The sequence below is a fragment of the Dasypus novemcinctus genome, chromosome 24 (genome assembly GCF_030445035.2).
Source record: "Dasypus novemcinctus isolate mDasNov1 chromosome 24, mDasNov1.1.hap2, whole genome shotgun sequence".
NCBI classification, from domain to species: domain Eukaryota; kingdom Metazoa; phylum Chordata; class Mammalia; order Cingulata; family Dasypodidae; genus Dasypus; species Dasypus novemcinctus.
The window spans coordinates 45,078,619-45,099,745 of record NC_080696.1 but is presented as its reverse complement, the minus strand read 5'-3'; the positions used below and the strand labels follow the sequence as shown (position 1 = coordinate 45,099,745).

Below are 21,127 nucleotides of genomic sequence, written 5' to 3'. Positions count from 1 at the left end.
CAGTGCTTTCAGTATTCTAAGGAGAAATCAACCTTTTGACTTTTTTTTTTCCTATGAAGGGAACACCTTGACACTGTTTTATTTCACCTTTTGTATAATACATGTTGCAAATATATTCATTTAAACTTATGATGTATATAATCATACAATTTTATACTGTTTTCTGTAGCCTGCTGATCCTTTTATCATAAGACAGGGGCTCTAAACTGACAATGAGCAAACACTAACCCACAAATGATGCTTTTGAACTTGTGCTTCCTAACCCTTTAAAAAAAAACCCAACTCTCTCTCTCATATCCTCAAAGTTGGGGAATGAACAGAAGACTAAAGTAAACTTATTATTCTAGCCTTGGAAGAACCTGCATCACCAGCATAAAGGCAGTGGCCACCAGAGGCTCTGAGGGGAGGGATCGGGAAGAATAGGTATAACATGGGGCACCCTCAGTACATTGGAATTATCCTGCATGGCACTGCAATGATGGATACAGGCCATCATATATTTTGTCATAAACTACAAAATTGTGTGGGATAGTGTGTAAACTAGAATGTAAACCACAGTCCACGGTTTTTAGCAATGCTTTAATACATGTTCATCAATTATAAAAATGTACCACACTAATGAAGGATGCTGTTATTGTGGGAAAGTGTGGGAGTGGATGAGGCACATGAGAATTCCCCACATTATTTATTTATGTTGGAGAAAATATGGTGCCTACTGGGACATAGAGACTGAAATGACTATAGACAAAGATTTATTGGGAAGCCCTCCCAATGGAGGGGGTCTGAAGAGAGACTGGAAGGGGGGATTTGGATTTATACAGAACTTTCCTAGGCGAGGAAATGATAATTGGTGGGAGAGGGTTGAGGGTCCAAGTGAAGTGCAGGGACCAATAGGAAGCCCTAGAGATGAAAACTTTCCCTGATAGTCACTAGAAGATAGTGGGTTAGGGAGTTATGGTTTCTTGGAATGCTGCAGGAGCAGTTGTTTCTTTGTTCTGTAGGAATTTTATCTCCCTCTGATATGTAGGTAGGGAAGGTTTCCATTTCCCTTTACTCCTGTCTCTCTGTGGTTTCTTTATTTAACCTGTGGGGAAGTGCCATGCCATTGGACCTGTAGGCTTATGGGGCATGGGGTTAGCCTTTGGCCAGTGCATATCAGGGGAAACTGAGCTACAGCTTGTTAATTATTGCAAACCTCTAACAATTGATTGTTTTTTATTATCTTTTTAAAAAAGATACATGGATCACACAAAATGTTACATTGAAAAATATAAGAAAAAAAAATATATAAGAGGTTCCCACAATACTCCACTCTCCACAACCCCCTCTCCTCCCACATTAACAACCTCCTTCATCAGTGTGGTACATTCATTGCACTTGATGAGTACATTTTGGAGCATTGCTACACAGCATGAACTACCTACATTGTAGTTTACATTCTCCCAGTCCATTCAGTGGGTTATGGCAGGATATATAGTGTCCTGCATCTGTCCCTGCAATATCTGATTTCACCATATCATCAAGGTAGAATAGAAACATTTTAGACATGAAAGTCTCAAAAATGTACCTCTCTCTCAATCTCAATCATCTCTACCTCTCATTCACTCAGTCATTTCTTCAAAAGTTACTATATATTGTGTTTCACCAAAATGAGAGAGTAAACCTAGAGAGAAGAAAAATAGGAGTACATCCTGGAAAGAGAAAAAGGGAATGAATCCCCAGGAGAATGGTAGTGAGAATTCCTAGGAAGGTAGCTTAGAAGCAGATGGGAGAGAATGATAGATGATAGATGACTGTGATTGTAATGACTTAAGGCGAAGAATTGAACTGAGAGAAATACCAATGTGTTTGGTAGATTGAGAGTTTAGTTTTAAGGTTCTTTTGGAGTATTTTGGAATAAATTAGTGATTCATAGAAAACAAAGCCAATTTAAAAATGAGTTAAGTATTGTCTTTAGGGAAAAAATTACAAGAAAAATTTTTAGCAAAGTCAGGTGTGACTATATTTAAAAGGTCACACTCATTTAAACATTGAATATTGACTTAACAAATAATGGTGATAGAGCTGTAATGGGAAGGTAGTTTATAGAGTGCTAAAGCGTCATCTTCCATAGCAGAGGGCCACCTGTTTTAGTTAATAAAGTATTGAAACACAGCCATACCCATTTGTTTGCATATTGTCTATAGCTGTTTCTGCACTAAAATTGGCAGAGTTGAGTAGTTACAACAGAGACCATATGACCCACAAGTTTAAAGTCTTTATTATTTAACCTTTCATGAAAAAAGTTTGCCAACTCTTGTTCCATAGGAAGAAGTCAATAGAATAATGTCTAAAATAGAAAAAAATCTGTTAGCAGCATCAGCATGTTCTTTAGAAAAACAATAATAGAAAGTGGCAAAAGTTATTACTTTTAAAGGTAAGGATCATAATGATTACTTCTGAGAAGAATCAGGAATGGGGAGGAGTAGAATCAGGGGGCTATTATTTTTTGTTATAACTTTTGTATTATTATTGAATTCTTAAGCTAAGAAAATGTATCACTTTGAAAAAATATGAATGAAGAGTACTGAGTAATATGATTGAATTAGGAGAACAGAATAAACAGAAAGAAAAATATGAGCTCACAGAGCTCTCCTACAGAACACTCTAGGAGAATAGTCAAATCACAAATGTATGGGCCAAAGTTTGCTGGCTGTGGGACATAAATACAGTTCCCTGGACTATGAGGAAACAATTTACTAGGGAAAGGGAAACTCGGATTGTTGGGAACAGGGAACACGTGCATGCCCAAGACAAGAAACATGGGCAGAAAGGGTCAGGGAGGCCTCTGTGCCTTGGCCTGCGGCCGTCCTCTAAACTCATTGTGTGCATAAGTTCTGAAGGAGAGCACTTTAACGGGCCAGTCTGCAAAAACTGGGAAAGGTGTTTTTTGTTTTGTTTTTTTTTCCTCCCTCCCTTCTTCTGTCATAATGTTAGCCGGATACCATCTTAAGAAACAGACATCTGAGACTTTTTTTTCAAAGATTTATTTATTTTATTTCTCTCCCCCCTACCCCCACCCCAGTTGTCTGTTCTCTGTGTCTATTTGCTGCGTGTTATTCTTTGTCCACTTCTGTTGTCAGTGGCACGGCAATCTGAATTTCTTTTTGTTGTGTCATCTTGTTGTGTCAGTTCTCCGTGTGTGCGGCACCATTCCTGGGCAGGCTGCAATTTCTTTCGTGCTGGGCGGCTCTCCTTACGGGGCGTACTCCTTGTATGTGGGGCTCCCCTACGCGGGGGACACCCCTGCGTGGCGGACACCCCTGCATGGCACGGCACTCCTTGCGCGCATCAGCACTGCGCGTGGGCCAGCTCCACATGGGTCAAGGAGGCCTGGGTTTGAACCGCGGACCTCCAATGTGGTAGACGGACGCCCTAACATTTCCCTGAGACTCTTAATTCTAGTGATAACATGTTAAAATCTCAAAATGTTCAGGTATCAACAAAATATAGCAAAATATACAAAGACACAGGAAGCAATGACCCAGGGAAAGGAGGAGATTAAAGAATTAGAAACCATCATTGAGGAGGTTCAGATTTGGGTCATTCTAGACAGTGTCCTTTAAAGTAGTCCTAAATATGTTCAAAGAACTAGAACAAAATATTGATACATACTAAAAGAAATCCAGAAAATGATGATGAACACCAAGAGAATATCAGCAAAGAGATGGAAATTATGAAAAAGAACGAAACAGAACTGAAGACCACAATAACAAAAACACCCTAGAGGGATTGGAACCGGCAGTAGAAATTAAAGAATTTGGAGTTAATATAATTGAAAAGTGAACAGAACCTGAGGAACCTGTGGGACACCATCAAACAAGGGGCAGAGAGAGAATATTCAAGGAAGTAATGGCTGAAAATTTCCCCAATTTAATTATGTGAATATACATATCTAAGATGCTAAAACAACTCACAGACAGGATATACCCAAATCGACCCACACCACACCATGTTATAATCAAAATATCAAGTACAAAAGATAAAAAGAGTTCTGAAAGCCACAAGAAGGCGTGCCTCATACAAGGGACCCTCAGTAAGATTAAGTGCCAGTTTTTCATCAGAAACTATGGAGACAAGAAGGCAGTAGGAAGATATATTTAAAAGTGCTGAAAGCAAAAAAATGCCAACCAAGAATTCTGTATCTGGCAAAATGTTTTAAAAATGAGGGAGGGTTTAAGGTATTGCTAGATAAACAAAATCTGAAGGAGTTTATCACCACTAGACCAGCACTATGAAAGATGCTAAAGGGAGTTTTTTTGCATGAAAGCAAAGGACTCTTGTAAACAATGAATAGAAATCACATGAAGAAATAAATATCTCTGGTAAAGGTAATATGGGTAAATATAAATACCAGTGCTATTGTGTTTTTGGTTTGTAACCTCAATTTTTACTTCCTACTGGATCTAAAATGTAAATGCATAAAAAGTAATGCTAAGCCAATGGTTTTGGATTTAAAATATCTAAGTATGTAATTGGTGACAAGAGCTACATTAGGGGAGCACACTGGTGGTGGTGTAGGAACATAGTTTGTATATGCTATTGAAGTTAAGCTAGTATCAGACCAAATGAGATTTTTATAAATTTAGAATGTTGAATTTAAGCCCTGTGGTAACCACAAAGAAGATATTGGAAAAATATGCAGAGAAAGAAATGAGAAGGGATTCAAAAGGGTTCACTATAAAAACGGGCAAAGGACTTGAATAGACATTTCTTTAGAGAAGATAAACAAATGACCAGTAAGTAGGTGAAAAAATACTCAATATCATTAACCATTAGGGAAATATAAATCAAAACCACAATGAGATTCTATCTCATATTGACTACATACACATACACACACACATACCAGAAAGTAACAAGTGCCAGCTAGGAGCAGAGAAATGGGAACCTTTGTACATTGTTGTTGGGAATGTAAAATGGTGCAGCTCCTGTGGAAAAGTTTGGTGGTTCCTCAGAAAGTTAAATGTATTCATCCATTTGCCATAGGTTATGCCATTTTCCTTACAAGTTAATAATAGATGTTCCTAAGGTGCTATCATAAAGAAAATCTTAAATTATTTTAAAAGAAAGTATTTTTTTATGAAAATATCTGTAATTTAGAATCAGACATCAGAGTGTGTTTTACCTTCATTAGGGAATTTTATGATTGTTTCTAGAAACAGGAAATATTCCTAACTGGTTTATTGACCGTTTTAAGATTAAAACTGACAAATCTCCTTACAGGAAGAAAATTAAAATAGTGTCAGTGATTTTTATTTTAAATAATTTAGACTACTTATAGGGACATGAAAAAATTGGAGTGTACACTATAAACTTTGTATCAATATTAAATTTCTCAGACTTAATAACTAACTGCACTTAAGGTAGTTGGTTACATAAGAGAATATCCTTGTTCTTAAGAAATGTAAGTGGAAATTTTAAATGTTCAAGGAGCATGATGTATACAATCCACTCTGAAGGAAGATGGATGGATAGATACAATGATATGGCAGATTTGCCAAAACATTAAAAATTGGCTCTGGGTATCTGGGTAGGGGGTATATAATAGTTCTCTTAATGGACTTGTATTATTTTTGTAACTGTCTTATAAACTTGAAAATATTTCAAAGCAAAAAGTTTTTAAAAAGAATGCTACAAAAAAGTTAGAATGAGACCTAGAAAATGCCCATTGGATTGGGCAACTAAGGTGTCATTGCTGAGAGCAGCTTTAGGGATGGGATAATTGGGAAGAAGTGAAATTTCAGGTGTGTATGGCAGATGTTAGTGTTACAATTTTAAGATAGAGGTGAACATACTTTGTCAAGAGAAGTCCTATAGGAAGGGACAGGTTTAATGATACCGAAAGGAGAGGAAACAATTCATTTAACAGATGTTTATTGGACACCTGCTATATTACCCAATACTTTTCCACACTCAGATTGTTTGATGTGAACAAAACTAAGCTTACATTTTAGTTTTGGGGAGAAGGGGGTGTGGCACAGGTCAAGACTATCTGTCTAGAGTCTTGGTAAGAGGAGGTTGGGGAGGGAATTAAGGAAGTGGGCATTCCCCCAGATCTCTGCCATCTTGATGAACCCTCCCAAGTGAGTTATTATTCTTCCTGTCCTGTTCCAATTCTGTTCTTATATCCCCACCCTCTAACAATGCAGGATTCCCTTACATTTATGCCTGCTATTGTTATGGCTTGTAGGAACCAACTTCAAGGGGATTGATGGTGGGCATAAGTAGGTCATAAAAGTACATGTTTGTTGTGAAAGTTTGAGGTGTATCTGATTTTTTTTTTTTTTTTAAAGCTTCTTCCCATGTACTCTCTGTCCCAAAGTGCTTGATAGAGTTGGAGGGGATGGATGATTTGTAAACAGCCAAGATCTCCCTCTAATTGCCACCAGTTTTGTCTTCTGTGAATATAATGGGCCTTGGTGGGAGTATGCTGTGTGGGTACCTGCCTGTGTTTGCAAACACACACACTCCTGTAATCAAATAGTCCCATCAGTCTTAGCAGAGATGGTAGGATGGAAAGTTCTCTAGATGTAATAAATTTAAATGACTTCTGTGAATGGTGAAATATTGCATACCTGATGTTTTATTATTTTTAAGTGTCCATAACACAGCAGGAGGAATTTGGAAGTGGCACAAACACTGCTCTAGAGTTTTGGAACTGGAGAGAGATTTAGTAATTAAAATACCTTTTAAAATGTTCTCATTGAGAGCTGGCACCAGTCCTCTTCCTAGAAGCATCATTAAGTGGGTGAAGGTGAGAAGGAATGGGAAATTGTATAGTGTTTGCTTTTTATGTTATTAGCAGCTTATCTTTTTGTGAAGATAATTAAATGGTGCTTAATACTTAAGCATTGACAGGCAGTGAAGAAAGCAGTAGTCCTATCAGTTTTCATATGATTCAGAGGTTATGCACATTATTTTTGCCTCTGTTGACAAATTCCCTGATCTACCCACATATTTCATATATTTCAGAATATGTTTGTATTGTTTCTAATTAAGTTCTGGAACCTTGAAATTACTGCTTGATTTGTTCTTTATTGAGCCAAAAGGATCTAATCATAACTGTTGAGTGATGGCAACACAGCAGCAGAGAGGCTGTTAATCCAATTTGAGTATGGTGCAGAAGTATGTGCTTTAGGGTAAATCTATTCATCTGCTTCTGCTATGTAAAATATAGCTTTACAAAAATGATTGTGTAAGTTTTTTGATTTTTGTTTTTGTAATATGTGCCATAAAAAAGGTAAAAAAAAAAAGTAGAGGTAATGTAAGAGAGAGTATTTTGTAAATTATGGAATGCTGTTTGAGAAAATGACAGTCAATAAATGCTTATTGAATACCTGTGATGGCTCTTACCTGGTAGGATGGCAGCATGCTGGTGTGTGGAGATGCATCCAGGTGCTGTATATGATTTGCAAATAATAACATGAGGTTTGCCAAAGATTGCTTTTAGTGAACTAGAGCAGTTATTCTTATAGTAACATCACTCTAACTTAGATATGATACATAGACACATACCATTCTCTCTTTTCCTTTCTCTCTCAATTGGATGGAGTTATCTCTGCAGCATGAATATGGCTGAAGGTGGAGGTGGCAATGTTTTGCATGTGAACAAAGTGAGGGGAAAAGACTTGGTTTAGAACCTTTCACCCACCTCTCTTCCCCCAAGCCTTCTCCCCTTGAGGAATAATCAAATTTGAGCCACACTTGTTCCAGCCTCACTTTTTCCCCATCTTCCCAAGTCTTCCCCAGTCTTTCCAGCCTGCACTCATCTACCTTCTCCATCTTCATAGACCTTATGATGAAACAGGTTGAGAAATAGGGGGCCTTTGGGATCTCTATGGCCTTCTTCAGCGCCCCCTCTGCTGTGATAAGTATTCTCAGCCTCAGCCCTGAGCTTCCTCTAGTTTATTTCCCAGGTTTATTTTTCTCCTGGCTCATTTCCTTGGCATATATTCCTTAAAGTGGAATTGGCAGGTAAAAGAATTGGAACAGTTCATAGATCTGGTGGCGCAATGCCCAAGCGCTCTTCAGAACATTTGAAACTATTAAAAGTGCCTGAGCAGTGGTAAGTAGGACCTATTTTCCCATATTCCTGGCATTTTTGGGGCTCTGCTTATTTTGCTGGTTACTTTGTGGTACTTAATTAGGGAAATTACAGTTTTTTATGTCTTTAGTATACTTGTATCAGATTTTTGCATATTAAAAAGTAATTTTTAGTGACTTTGGTGAATTTTTATATTTTTGAATGATTTCATTTTACTGGATAGAATTTTGTTTATTTGAGCATATGTCTTATTGATAATATCCCCTTTCATTGCTGGACCCCCCCCCCCCAAATTCTTTGTTTCAAAATTTGTGGCACTTTATGACGATTGAGAATGCTGATTTTCAGGGGTGGGGTGGGGGTGGGGGGTCTTGATAATTTGAAGTTGGGACATAAAGGAGATAAACTTGTACTAATATAATTTATGTGGAATTGACTGCTATAATGAAGCTACGGAGGGAAAATTCTTCTGATTCAGAGCACTTAGCATTTTCCTAGAATTTATGGCTTTATTGAGATGAATGTTCTAGCAAATGCTAATCCTCACAGTGATTCTTGGAAGCATCATTTGGTAACTTAACTTTCCCTTTCCCTGATTTTGCCAATTCTTTTTTTGTGTGTGTGTGAGTTTTTTTTAACATTTTTTTTGGTCTTTATTTTTTTAATATTACATTAAAAAAATATTAGGTCCCCATATACCACCCACCTGCCTCATCCCACTCCTCCCCCCATAACAACAATCTCCTCCATTATCATGAGACATTCATTGCATTTGGTGAATACATCTCAGAGCACCACTGCACCTCATGGTCAGTGGTCCACATCATAGTCCACACTCAACCACGTTCTACCCAGTGGGCCATGGGAGGACATACAGTGTCCGGTAACTGTCCCTACAGCATCACCCAGGACAACTCCAAGCCCCAAAAACGCCTCCACATCTCATCGCTTCCTCCCATTCCCTACCCCCAGCAGCCACCATGGCCACTTTCTCCACACCAATGCCACATTTTCTTCGATTACTAATCATAATAGTTCATGAATAGATTATCAGTAAGTTCACTCTAATCCATACTCTATTCCTCCATCCTGTGGACCTTGGAATGGTTGTGTCCACTCCACATCTGTAACAAGAGGGGGCTTAGATACCACATGGATGCTGGATGCAATCCCCCTGCTTTCAGTTGTAGGCACTCTTGGCTCCATGGTGTGGTGGTTGACTTTCTTCAACTCCATGTTGGCTGAGTGGGGTAAGTCCAATAAACCAGAATGTAGGAGCTGAAGTCTGTTGAGGCTCAGGGCCTGGCTATGACATGGTCAGTCCAGAGATTCAGGTCCCCTGGGTATATAGTAAACCCCAGCACCAACTACAGTTCTGGTAAAAGTAACAGGAGAGGCTTGTGAACAAAGATCACATCTGAGTCCAGCTCCATCACACAGAAGCACAAACTCCAAAGTAGGGCCAACTGACATAGCACTGAACTCCATCTGCCATGACCATAGAACCTGTGGGTCTCTGTAGCCCTCAGAAGAACCATTACCCGGGGTTGTATCTACTTTATCTGTCTCTGGGACTCTGCTGAAGTGTGCATAAGGGCAACCCTCCTGATAACCTCCCAGCTCTTTTTGGAGACTCATAGCCATATAAACTCATTTGTCTTTTCCATTTCCCCCTTGATTCAGGTCAAAAAGCATTTTTAACTCCTGGTATTATGTGTAGATTGAGATATTCTGCTGGTCCGAGTTGACCTTTTATACAAGGTCATTTTCTAGTTACATCAGCAGCTGGTACTTGGTAGTAATCCCTCAGCACCAGGGAGGCTCATCCCCGGGAGTCATGTCCCATGCTGGGGGGAAGGCAACGTATTTACATGCTGAATTTGGCTTCGAGACTGAAATTTTGCCAATTCTTGACCTTCTTCCCCACCTTAGTGTAGCACCTGACCATGCCCATTTTCTAGCTTGTTGCTTCTTTAGGCCACTGTGCTCTTTGGAAGCAGTAGTATCTGTTGAGGAGAGAAATCCCTGGTATTTTATGGTTCTTTTTATAGAAAATGTCTCTTAACTCTTGGGGGGAAAAAAATTAAAGTTACATCAAACTGATAAATTTTAATTGTATCCCCAGTGATTGGAATCACACATTCTTTTTTTTTAAGTTTTTATCAAACAAGATTATCACTCTAATCTTAAAGCTCTACTCAATGCCTATATGTCACATTCATTTGGATATGTGAAATAATTATGAAATTTAAGGACAATTGTGTGCCTCTGGGATAGTTTTCTATAGCTCTGTGAGATGTCCAAGAAACCAAAATAAAGCAATAAATATAATTCAGTGTATACATCTGGGCTAGAACTGGAAAGGACCTTAGAGATCTTGTGATCCCTCCATCATTTACATATGAGGAAGGTGAGAGCTTCAGAGTTGGATGCTTTGACCTGAGGCAATATCACTAGCCCTGGATCTTGGATTTCGTAGACAAGACTTTTCTGCTCTCCCAAGATGCCCCAGTACACTTCTCAATCGCTAAATCCAATTGCTGGGCTCTCGTTACTCTGGTATTCAAAAGGCATTCATGAGAAGAAAGCTCGGGGTCATCAAGGGCATTATGGTCGGGGTGGGGTGGGGGCTTAAATCCTAGGTAAATTAAAATTGATCATTTGAAAAATCAAATGAAGTACTGAAATGGAATTTATTTTATTAAATGATGTATGCATATGGTTTAAAATATCAAAGAGTAAAGGAGAGCTTATAATGAAATGCACTTGTTCCACTTCAGCCCAACTCCTATCTTACACCTTAGAGAACTGTAATACTTCTTAACTCTTAGCTCTCTTAAAATTTTCGGTATTTCGGGAATCGGACTTGGCCCAGTGGATAGGGTGTCTGTCTACCACATGGGAGGTCTGCGGTTTGAACCCCGGGCCTCCTTGATCCGTGTGAAGCTGGCCCATGCACAGATGCGCGCAAGGAGTGCCGTGCCATGCAGGGGTGTTCCCCGCTTAGGGGAGCCCCATGTGCAAGGAGTGTACCCTGTAAGGAGAGCCATCCAGCGCGAAAAAAGGCGCAGCCTGCGAGGAGTGACGCCACTCACATGGAGAGCTGACGCAGCAAAATGATGCAATAAAAAAGAGACAGATTCTCGTGCCACTGACAACAACAGAAGTGGACAAAAAGAACATGCAGCAAATGGACACAAAGAACAGACAACTGGGGGGGGGGGGGCGGGGGGGGGAGGGAAGGGGAGAGAAATAAATAAAATCTTAAAATTTTTTTTCTGTATTTCTATTTCTTGATTTTTCAATTGTAGACACTATTTATTGATTTTCTTTGAAAGTGATGAGGGTTTAGCTTATTTCTACCTCCCTTTTACCACTCCTCACTATAGTCATGGTATTATTTTTGGCTCTTTTAAAGTTATCTTTTTTTTAAAGTAACCTTTGTAAATTTAATATGTCAGCACCTTATATGAATTGCTTTATCTACAAAGACAGTTTTTTAGAATCCATCCAGTTTGGAGCATTAAATTAGGATTTAGGATAGGGTTAGGGTCAGGGTTACGCTTGGTGCTCTTAGGGTTGATGGACTAGAAGATTACTAATTTTAAATGCTCTAGAAGTAATCTACTCGTGTTTTCCTCATGTGTCAGTCAATCATGAGATGATCTAAAGTATTTTATTTTGGGTTTTACCATAATCTTTGTTTTGTTTCGTTTTACAGAAATAAACATCTTCATTCAATAGATGATAATGAAAATACAAAAGAAAGAGAAGCAAGTAAGTGATCACATTTTTCTTTTAACTGAATGCATTACCATACATTGGTGCTTTTTCAACAATAGGAAATGCTAGGAGCATTGTCTCATCTTTTAGTCTCTAGTAATACTCTGTTGCCTCTGTTTACCATTTTCCACCTGGTAACTGAGACCTTTGTTCTGAATGATGTATGTTGGACTTTTCCTCTTGCATAGGTCAGTTCCATACAGGCATAAAAGTAATGAAAACTATGAATGAAAATATTATTCAAAATTAGCTATGTGGGAGTGAGATTTCTCTCTCCCCTTGGATCAATGTTCCAAGTTTTTTTAAAAGAGAATTGTGACCAATTCTTTGCAATTTATATTTTTATCATTTTGGATTTTTGATTAAATAAAAAACATTCTTATTTATAATGATCTGGGAGGCTCCTGCTAGAGGAGTTTAGAGAACTACTTAGAAGGGTATGAACATGAGCTTTTTGGCTTTTGTTTTATTTAAAGGGATAGGGATTGATGAAAACATTTGTGCCATGTGACCCATGCTGCCAAAATCTCTTTCCTTACTTGGTACCTCTCTGCTGTAGTTGGTTATGTATTTAAAGGAACACAGACTCCAAACTGTGACTCACTGAGCTGAGATGAAGGGGCTGCCCCTGTCTCTTGTGAATAGGCTACCTCTAATAGGTTGGTTTCTCTTTTAGGAATTGAATGACAACTTGGTAACTAAATCCCTGCCCTTTGCTGGGACCCAGGGGTATTTGATTGAACCAGGGATGCCTTTCTGTGCAGAAAGGTTAGGTGAGACAAGCCACTTTTATATTTCTACTCTGTTTCTAGGGAGCACTAGTCAGATACATAGTTACAGGAACTAACCTCCTGTCTATATCCAACAGATAGATCCTTAGGAAACCAAAACAGAACAACCTGTTGGGGGAAATAGTTGACTCATCTACTGCCAGTTCTTGACAGGAAGAGTGGTGATTAAACCCTGTCTTACCTACTGGGTTTCCTTCTTTCTAGCTTTATGGAGAGTTGTCACCTATTAGGTAAACACCACAGAGATGAGATCCTTCTGCGAGGAATCCTATGGATATATTCTGACAAGTGCACAACTCTGTGTACAAGGGCTCTCATTGCTGCTTTGTTTATAATAGCAAAAATGGAAAAGAACCTACATGTCCACCAAAGAGGGGACTATTTAAATTGTATAGCATATTCACTTAGTAGAATATTATGCAGCTGGTAAAAAGAACACATTACTGAAGACAATTTCAAGCCTTCAAAACTATTTTCATTTGATATGTAAAAAGGTTTGTGTTTCTTAAAGCAATCTACAGATTTAATTTTTATTTATTTTTATTAGAGAAGTTGTGAGCTTATAAAACAATCACACATAACGTGCAGAATTCCTGTAAATCACCCTCCATCAAAAATTGTTTGGAAGATTTGTTACAGATTATGAAAGAACATCATCAGGTTATTACCATTAACTATCTTCCACAGAGGGTGCAGCATTCTACATCCTCTCCAACACTTGTTGTTTCCTATTTTTTAATAATGACCATTCTCTGAGGTGTGAAATGATATTTCATTGTTGTTCTGATTTACATTTCCCTAATAGCTAGTGGTATTGAACATTTTTTCATGTGCTTTTTTGCCATTTGTATTTCCTCTTGGAAGAAATGTCTATTTGTGCCCGCCCCCCCCCCCCCCTTTTCCCAGAGCAGTGAATTTTTAATAATAAATAAAAGAAGGCAAGGTATGTTTCTCGGAATTTTTCTACATCATCTAAGTTATCTAATTTTACAGATTAAAAAATTTTTTTTCAATTTTATTGATACATATTAATAAAGCATAAATCCATCCAAAGAGTACAATCGGTGGTATTTGGTATAATCATGTTTGTGCATTCATCACTCCGGTTACTCCCAGAGCACTTTAATTATTCCAGTAGTAATAGTAAGCAAAAACAAACAAAATTCATCACCTCTCAATCTCTGTGTCTCACCTGGTGTACATAGCTGCTATTCTTTTTCCTTCTCTCTAGTATATGTGCATTTATATTTGGTAAAAACAGTCTTATATATGCAATATCACCATATTCATGTTTTACATGAGGTTTTACTATCTTATACAGTTCATGTTAGTTTTTAGCTTTCCTTCAAGTAATATACATGATCTTAACTTTCCTTTTCAACTGCTGTCATACCCATACGATAGTACTGCTAGGTCCAAACATCATGATATGCTTTAACCATTTCTATTCATTTCCAAAGATTTACAAACAACCTTTTTAACAATTCTGCACAGATTAACCCTCAGCTTTCCATTCTTTACCCTCCTTCAATTTTCTGGTGACCTATATTCTAATTATTAACTCCATGGGTTTACACAGTATGTTTAGTTCTTAATAGTGCAGTCATACATTATTTGTCCTTTTGTGTCTGGCTTGCTTCACTCAACATAATGTCCTTCAGGTTTATCCATATTGTCATATGCTTCCTGACTTCATTTCTTTTTACTGCTGCATAATATTCCATTATGTATATACACCACAATTTGTTTATCTTTTCATCAGTTGATGGACAATTGGTTTGTTTCCAACTTTAGGCAATTGTGAATAATGCCGCTATGAACATAAGTGTGCATATGTCTGTTTGTGTCTCTGCTCTCAATTCTTCTGGGTATATACCTAGTAATGGTATTGCCAGGTCCTATGGCAAGTTTATATTCAACTTTCTTAGGAACTGCATGTTTACAATTTTTTAAAGTATTGTCTTATAATCATTTTTACTTCAATAAGGCTGGTGGTAAGGTCACCACTTTCCTTATTAATTATAGTAAATTGAGTCCTTTTCCTTTATTCTTTTTTAAAAAACATGTTTTTAAAAAATATATTTTTGAAGTATATCATTCATACATGAACATGTATAAACAATTAGTGTACAGTAAAGATTGTGAACTTAGAAAGTAAACATGTATAATATCATACAGGGGTCTTATATATCACCTCCACCAACACCTTGCATTGTTGTGGTGGAACATTTGTTACAGATTATGAGATAATATCATCAGACTGTTACCACTAACCATGGTCCATAGCATACATTTGACACTGTTCACCTCCATTATCAACACAATACATCTTTGGCATTGATGCAAGAATATTGTAGTATTGCTGTTAACCACAGTTTATAGCTCATGCTTCTCCACATTCCCACCACAGTGCAGTAGTGATGTATATCTGCTCTAGCTCACAGAAGGACACTCTTGCATTTGTACCCTCAATCACAATTCTCATCCACCTCTGGGTTCACTGTGCTATTCAGTCCCTAGATTATTCTTTAGCTTCCTTTCAATTGATGTTTACTTCCCTATACTACCCTTTTCAGCCACAATACCATTTATAAACCAATTGCTACTCACTATAATGTGTTGTCATCAACTCTATCCATTTCCACACTTTTACAGTTAATTAAAACTTCTACGTACATTAAGCATCAGTAGTACTTCTCAACCCTCCTCTTATCTCCTAATAACCTATACCCTAGGTTTGAACTCCATGTGTTTATTATTCTTATTTAGTTCATAAATGTGACCATGTAATATTTGTCCTTTTGTGTCTGGCTTACTTTACTTAGTATAATGTCTTCAAGATTCATCCATGTTATCATGTGTCCCAATTTCATTTCTTCTTACTGCAGCATAGTATTCCATTGTATGTCTTTACCACCTTTTGTTTATCCATTCATTGGTTGATGATATTTGGATTGTTTCCATCTTTTGGCAATTGTGAATAATGCCATTATGAACATTGGTGTGCAAATGTCTGTTCGTGTTAAAGTTTTTAGTTCTTCTTGGTATATTACTAGTAGAGGAATTGCTTGATCATACAGTGGTTCTATATTTAGTTTCCTAAGGAACTGTGAAACTCTCTTCCACAGAGGCTGTACCATTTTACAATCCCATCAATAATGAAGGAGTGTTACTATTTCTCCACATCATCTTCAGTGCTTATTGTTGTCTTATTTTTTAATAATGGCCATCCTATGCGGTATTAGATGATATCTCATTGTTGTTTTGATTTGCATTTCCCTAATAGCTAGTGATACGGTACATTTTTTCATATGCTTTTTGGCCATTTGTATATCCTCTTTGGAGCAATGTCTATTTAGATCTTTTACCCATTTTTTAATTGAATTGCTTGCTCTTTTATTATTGAGTTGTATGATCTCTCTATATTGAATGGAAATCAAACCCTTATCAGATATGTGGTTTCCAAATACTTTCTCCCACTGAGTGGGCTACCTTTTCACCTTCTTAATAAAGTCCTTTGAATCACAGAAGTGTTTCATTTTGAGGAGGTCCCATTTATCCATGTTATCCTTTGTTGCTCATGCTTTTGGTGTAAAGTTTAAGAATCCGCCACCTACCACCAGGTCTTGAGGATGTTTCCTTACATTTTCTTCTAGGAGCTTTATTATACTTTTATATTTAGGTCTTTGATCCATTTTGAGTTATTTATTTAGGCTGCACTTTCTTTCATGCTGGGCGGCTCTCCTTTCGGGGCGCATTCCTTGCGCATGGGGCTCCCCTACGCGGGGACACCCCTGCATGGCACGGCACTCCTTGCGTGCATGAGCACTGCGCATGGGACAGCTCCACACGGGTCAAGGAGGCCCGGGGTTTGAACCGTGGATCTCCCATGTGGTAGACGGACGCCCTAACCACTGGGCCAAGTCCGCTGCCTTGAGTTAATTTTTGTATAAGGTGTGAGATCAGGATCTTCTTTCTTTTGGCTATGGATACTCAGTTCTCCCAACACCATTTATTGAATAAAATGTTCAGTTCCAGCTGGGTGGGTTTGACAGGCTTGTCAAAAAATCACTTGGGCATAGATGTCAGGGTCTGTTTCTGAACCATCAATTCAGTTCCATTGGTCTATGTATCTATCTTTATGCCAATACCATGCTGTTTTTACCACTGTAGCTAAGTAATATGATTTAAAGTCTGTAAGTGAGAATCCTCCAACTTCACTTTCCTTTTTTAAAATGTTTCTGGATATTCGGGGCCTCTTACCCTTCCAGATAAATTTGATAATTGTGTTTTCCATTTGTTTAAAAAATACTTGAATCTATGTATCAATTTGGGTAGAACTGACATCTTAATGATATTAAGTCTTCCAATCCATGAGCATGGAATGTTCTTCCAATTATTTAGGTCTTTTTAAAATTTTTTTAGCAATGCATTATAGTTCTCTGAATCCAAGTGCTTTACATCCTGTTAAGTTTATTCCTAAATATGTGATTTTTTTAGTTGCTATTGTAAATGGAATTTTTTTGCTGACTTCCTCCTCAGATTGCGCAATACTAGTGTATAGAAACATCGCTGATTTTTGCGTAGTGATCTCGTATCCTAACACTCTCCTGAAATCATTTATTCACTCTAGCAGCTTTATTGTAGATTTTTTGGGACTTTCTAGATATAGGACCATATCATCTGCAAATAGTGAAAGTTTTACTTCTTCCTTTCCAATTTGGATGCCTTTTATTTATTTTTCTTGCCTGATTTCTCTAGCTAGAACCTCTAGCACTATATGAGCAACAGTGATGACAGTGGGCATCCTCATCTTGTCCCTGATCTCCATGGGAAGGCATTCAGTCTTTCACCATTGATTACAATGTTAGCTGTGGGTTTTTCATATATGGCCTTTCTCGTGATGAGAAAGTTTCCTTCAATTTCTATCTTTTGTAGTATTTTTATTAAGAAAGGATGCTGTATTTTGCCAAATGCCTTTTCTGTGTCAATCGTTAAGATCATGTGATTTTTCTTCTTTGATTTACTAATATGGTGTATTATACTGATTGATTTTCTTGTGTTGAACCAGCCTTGCATGCCTGGGTATAAAACCCACTTGATCATAATGAATAATTCTTTTGATGTGCTGTTGGATTTGATTATCAAGTATTTATTGAGGATTTTTGCATCTGTATTTATTAGAAATGGGTCTATAATTTTCTTTTTTTATAATATCTTTTTCTGACTTTGGTTTTAGGGTGATATTGGCTTCATAGAATAAGTTTGATAGCATTCCTTCTTGTTCAATTTTTTGGAAGGGCTTGAGTAAGATTGATACTAAATTTTCTTTGAGTGCTTGGTAGAACTCACTTGTGAAACCATCAGGACCTGCACTTTTCATTTTGGGGAGCTGTTTTGATGACTGTTTCAATCTATTTACCCGTGACTGGTTTGTTAAAGTATTTCTTCTAGGGTCAGTGTACGTTGTTTGTATGTTCATAGGAATTTTCCATTTTGTCTGTATTGTCTAGTTTTTTGGCATAAAGTTGTTCATAGTATCCCCTTATTTCTGTGGGGTCCATAGTAATGTTACCATTTTCATTTTTTAGTTCATTTATTTGTATCTTATTTCTTTTTTTTCTTAGTCTTGGTCAGGGTTTGTTGATTTTGGTAATCTTCTTGAAGAACCAACTTTTGGTTTTGTTAATTCTCTTTGTTTTTTTGTTCTCAGTTTCATTTACTTCTCCTCTGATCCCTTTTATTTCATTCCTTCTACTTGCTTCTGGATTTTTTACTCTTCTTTTTCTATTTCCTTCAGCTGTGTCTTTAGGTCATTGATTTTAGCTCTTCTTTTTAATGTAAGCATTGAGGGCTATAAATTTTCCTCTCAACACTGCCGTTGTGACATCCCATAGGTTCTGTTGTATTCTCATTGTCATTCATCTTGAGATATTTATTGATTTCTCTTGAAATTTCTCTTTTGACCCATGGGTTATTTAAGAGTATTGTTTAATCTCCATATATATGTGAATTTTCCCTTTTTGTGCTGCTTGTTGATTTCCAACTTTATTCCATTATGATCAGAGAAAGTGCTTTGTAGAATTTCGATTTTGCTTAATTTATTGAGATCTGCTTTATGACCCAAATATGGACTATCCTGGAGAAAGATCCATGAGCACTTGAAAAGAATGTATATCCTGCTGTTTTGGGGTACAGTGTTCTGTATATGTCTATTAGGTTTAGTCCATTTATCATATTATTCAAGCTCTCTCTTTCTTTATTGATCCTCTGCTCAAATGTTCTGTTCAGTGCTGAGAGTGGTATATTGAAGTCTCCAATTATTATTGTAGAGATATCTATTTCTCCCTTCAGTTTTGCCAGTGTTTGCCTCATGTATTCTTGGGGCATCCTGGTTAGATGTATATACTTTTATGATTGTTATTTCTTCCTGGTGAATCATCCTTTTATTAATATGTAATGTCCTTTCTTGTCTCTAATAACAGTTTTGCTTTTAAAGTCTGTATCATCTGATACAGGTATAGCTACCCCAGATTTTTTTTTGGTTACTGCATGAGTGGAATATATTTTTCTAGCCTTTCCCTTTCAATCTGTTCTATCCTTGGGTCTCAGATAAGTCTTTTGCATACAGCATATAGAAGGCTCATATTTTCTTATCCATTCCACCAGTCTGTGTCTTTTGATTGGGGAGTTTAATCATTAACATTCAATGTTATTACTGTAAAGGCATTTCTTATTTCACCCACTTTGATCTTTGGGTTTTATTTGTCATTTTATTTTCACCACTCTTTTGACAACTTTTATTTATTGTTACTGATACACTCATCATTTCTAGACTCTCTTCAAAGCCCCTCTCTCCTGTCTTTTCTTTTGAGACTGTAACACTCCCTTTAGTATTTCCTGTAAAGCCAGTCTTTTTGTTATAAACTCTTATCAGTTTCTGTATATCTGAATATTCTAATTGTGCCCTCCTTTTTGAAGATAATCTTGAAGGATCTAAAATTATTGACTGGCAGTTTTTCTCTTGCAGTTCCTAAATATAGCACTGCCTTCTTGTCTCCCTGTTTCTGAATCAGCACTTAATCTTATTCAGTATCCCTTAAATGATATGCATTGCTTTTCTCTTGCTGCTCTCAGAATTCTCTCTTTGTCTCTGGTATTTGACATTCTAATTAGTATGTGTCATGGAGTTGGTGCATTTGGATTTATTGGGATGGGAGTACGATGTGCTTCTTGGACATGGATATCTATGTCCTTCAATAGGGTTGGGAATTTTTCTATTGTTATTTCTTCATATATTCTTTCTGCCCCTTTTCCCTTCTCCTTCTGGGACACATGACACATGTGTTTGTACATTTCTTGCTTTTATTTAGTTCCCTGCAACCTTATTCAATTTTTCCATTCTTTTTTTCATCTGATCTTTTGTATGTTTGCTTTTGGAGACCATGTCTTAAGCTCACCAATCCTTTTTTCTACTTCCTCAAATCTGTTATATGCCTCCAGTATATTCTTTTTTTCCCCTAAGTTTCTTTTTATTTTATTTATTTTTACTTCCCTCCCCCTCCCACACCCTGTTGGATTTTGCTGTCTGTGTCCATTCGCTGTGTGATCTGTATCTTATTTCTCTTTTTGTCTTCTCATCTTTCTCCTCTAGGGTTCACTGGGATTCGATCCTGGGGACCTCTGGTGTGGAGAGAGGTTCCCTGTCAGTTGTGTCTCCTCAGTTCCTGGTCTCTGCTGTGCTTCACCTTGACTTTCCCCTTCATCTCTCTTTTCCTTGCATCATTATCTTGTTGCGTTACTCACTTGTGCAGGCACTTGTTCGCTGTGCGAGCATTCGGCTTGCCACACAGGCAGTGGTTCACCACGTGGGCACTCACGTGGGCACTTTGCTCACCATGCAGGCACTGACTGTCACGCAGGCACACTTTCTCTTCCTCTTTTTCATCAGGAGGCGACAGGGATTGAAGCCGGGTGCTCCCAAGTGTAAGTGGATGCCTTACACTTGAGCCATATCCACTTTCCTCCAGTATATTCTTAATTTCATTTATTGCTCCTTTCATTCCAATAAGGTCTGCTATTTTTCTATGTATGCTTTCAAATTCTTCTTTGTGTTCCCCCAGTGTCTTCTTAACATCCTTAATCTCCTTAGTGATCTCATTGAATTTATTAAGGAGATTTGTTTGAACATCGTGTCATCTGCAGGCTTATCAGTTAAAAGACTGGGGCTTATCTTCCTCTTTCTTAGTATGGACTATAATTTTTTGTTGGTGTTTTTGCAACTGGCTTGCTAGATGTATTTATTTTGGATGCAGTTTCTCCCTTTATTTGAGGCCTTTCTTGTCTTTTCTCCCTTGCTCCTTGTGTAGTAGGAGTCTAGGATGTAGTTGGGGCTGTAAGCTATGGAGGTTGAAGCTGTCCACATTGCCCCAGGAATTGATGAAGCTTCTCCCACCTTTCTCCTCTG

The 21,127-nt window shown here is 37.6% G+C and overlaps 1 protein-coding gene across 6 annotated transcripts in view; it reads left to right on the top strand.

The window, feature by feature from the left end:
- The window catches only part of CHD6 (chromodomain helicase DNA binding protein 6), a 250,596-nt gene that overhangs the window by 64,775 nt on the left and 164,694 nt on the right, over positions 1-21,127 (top strand). For all 6 annotated transcript variants that reach the window (XM_004447680.5, XM_071211719.1, XM_004447678.5 and 3 more), the window contains one exon: positions 11,808-11,863. In XM_004447680.5, coding sequence (XP_004447737.2) covers positions 11,831-11,863 — 33 coding nt within the window. In that variant the 5' untranslated portion in view covers positions 11,808-11,830. The remainder of the gene's footprint in view (positions 1-11,807; positions 11,864-21,127) is intronic.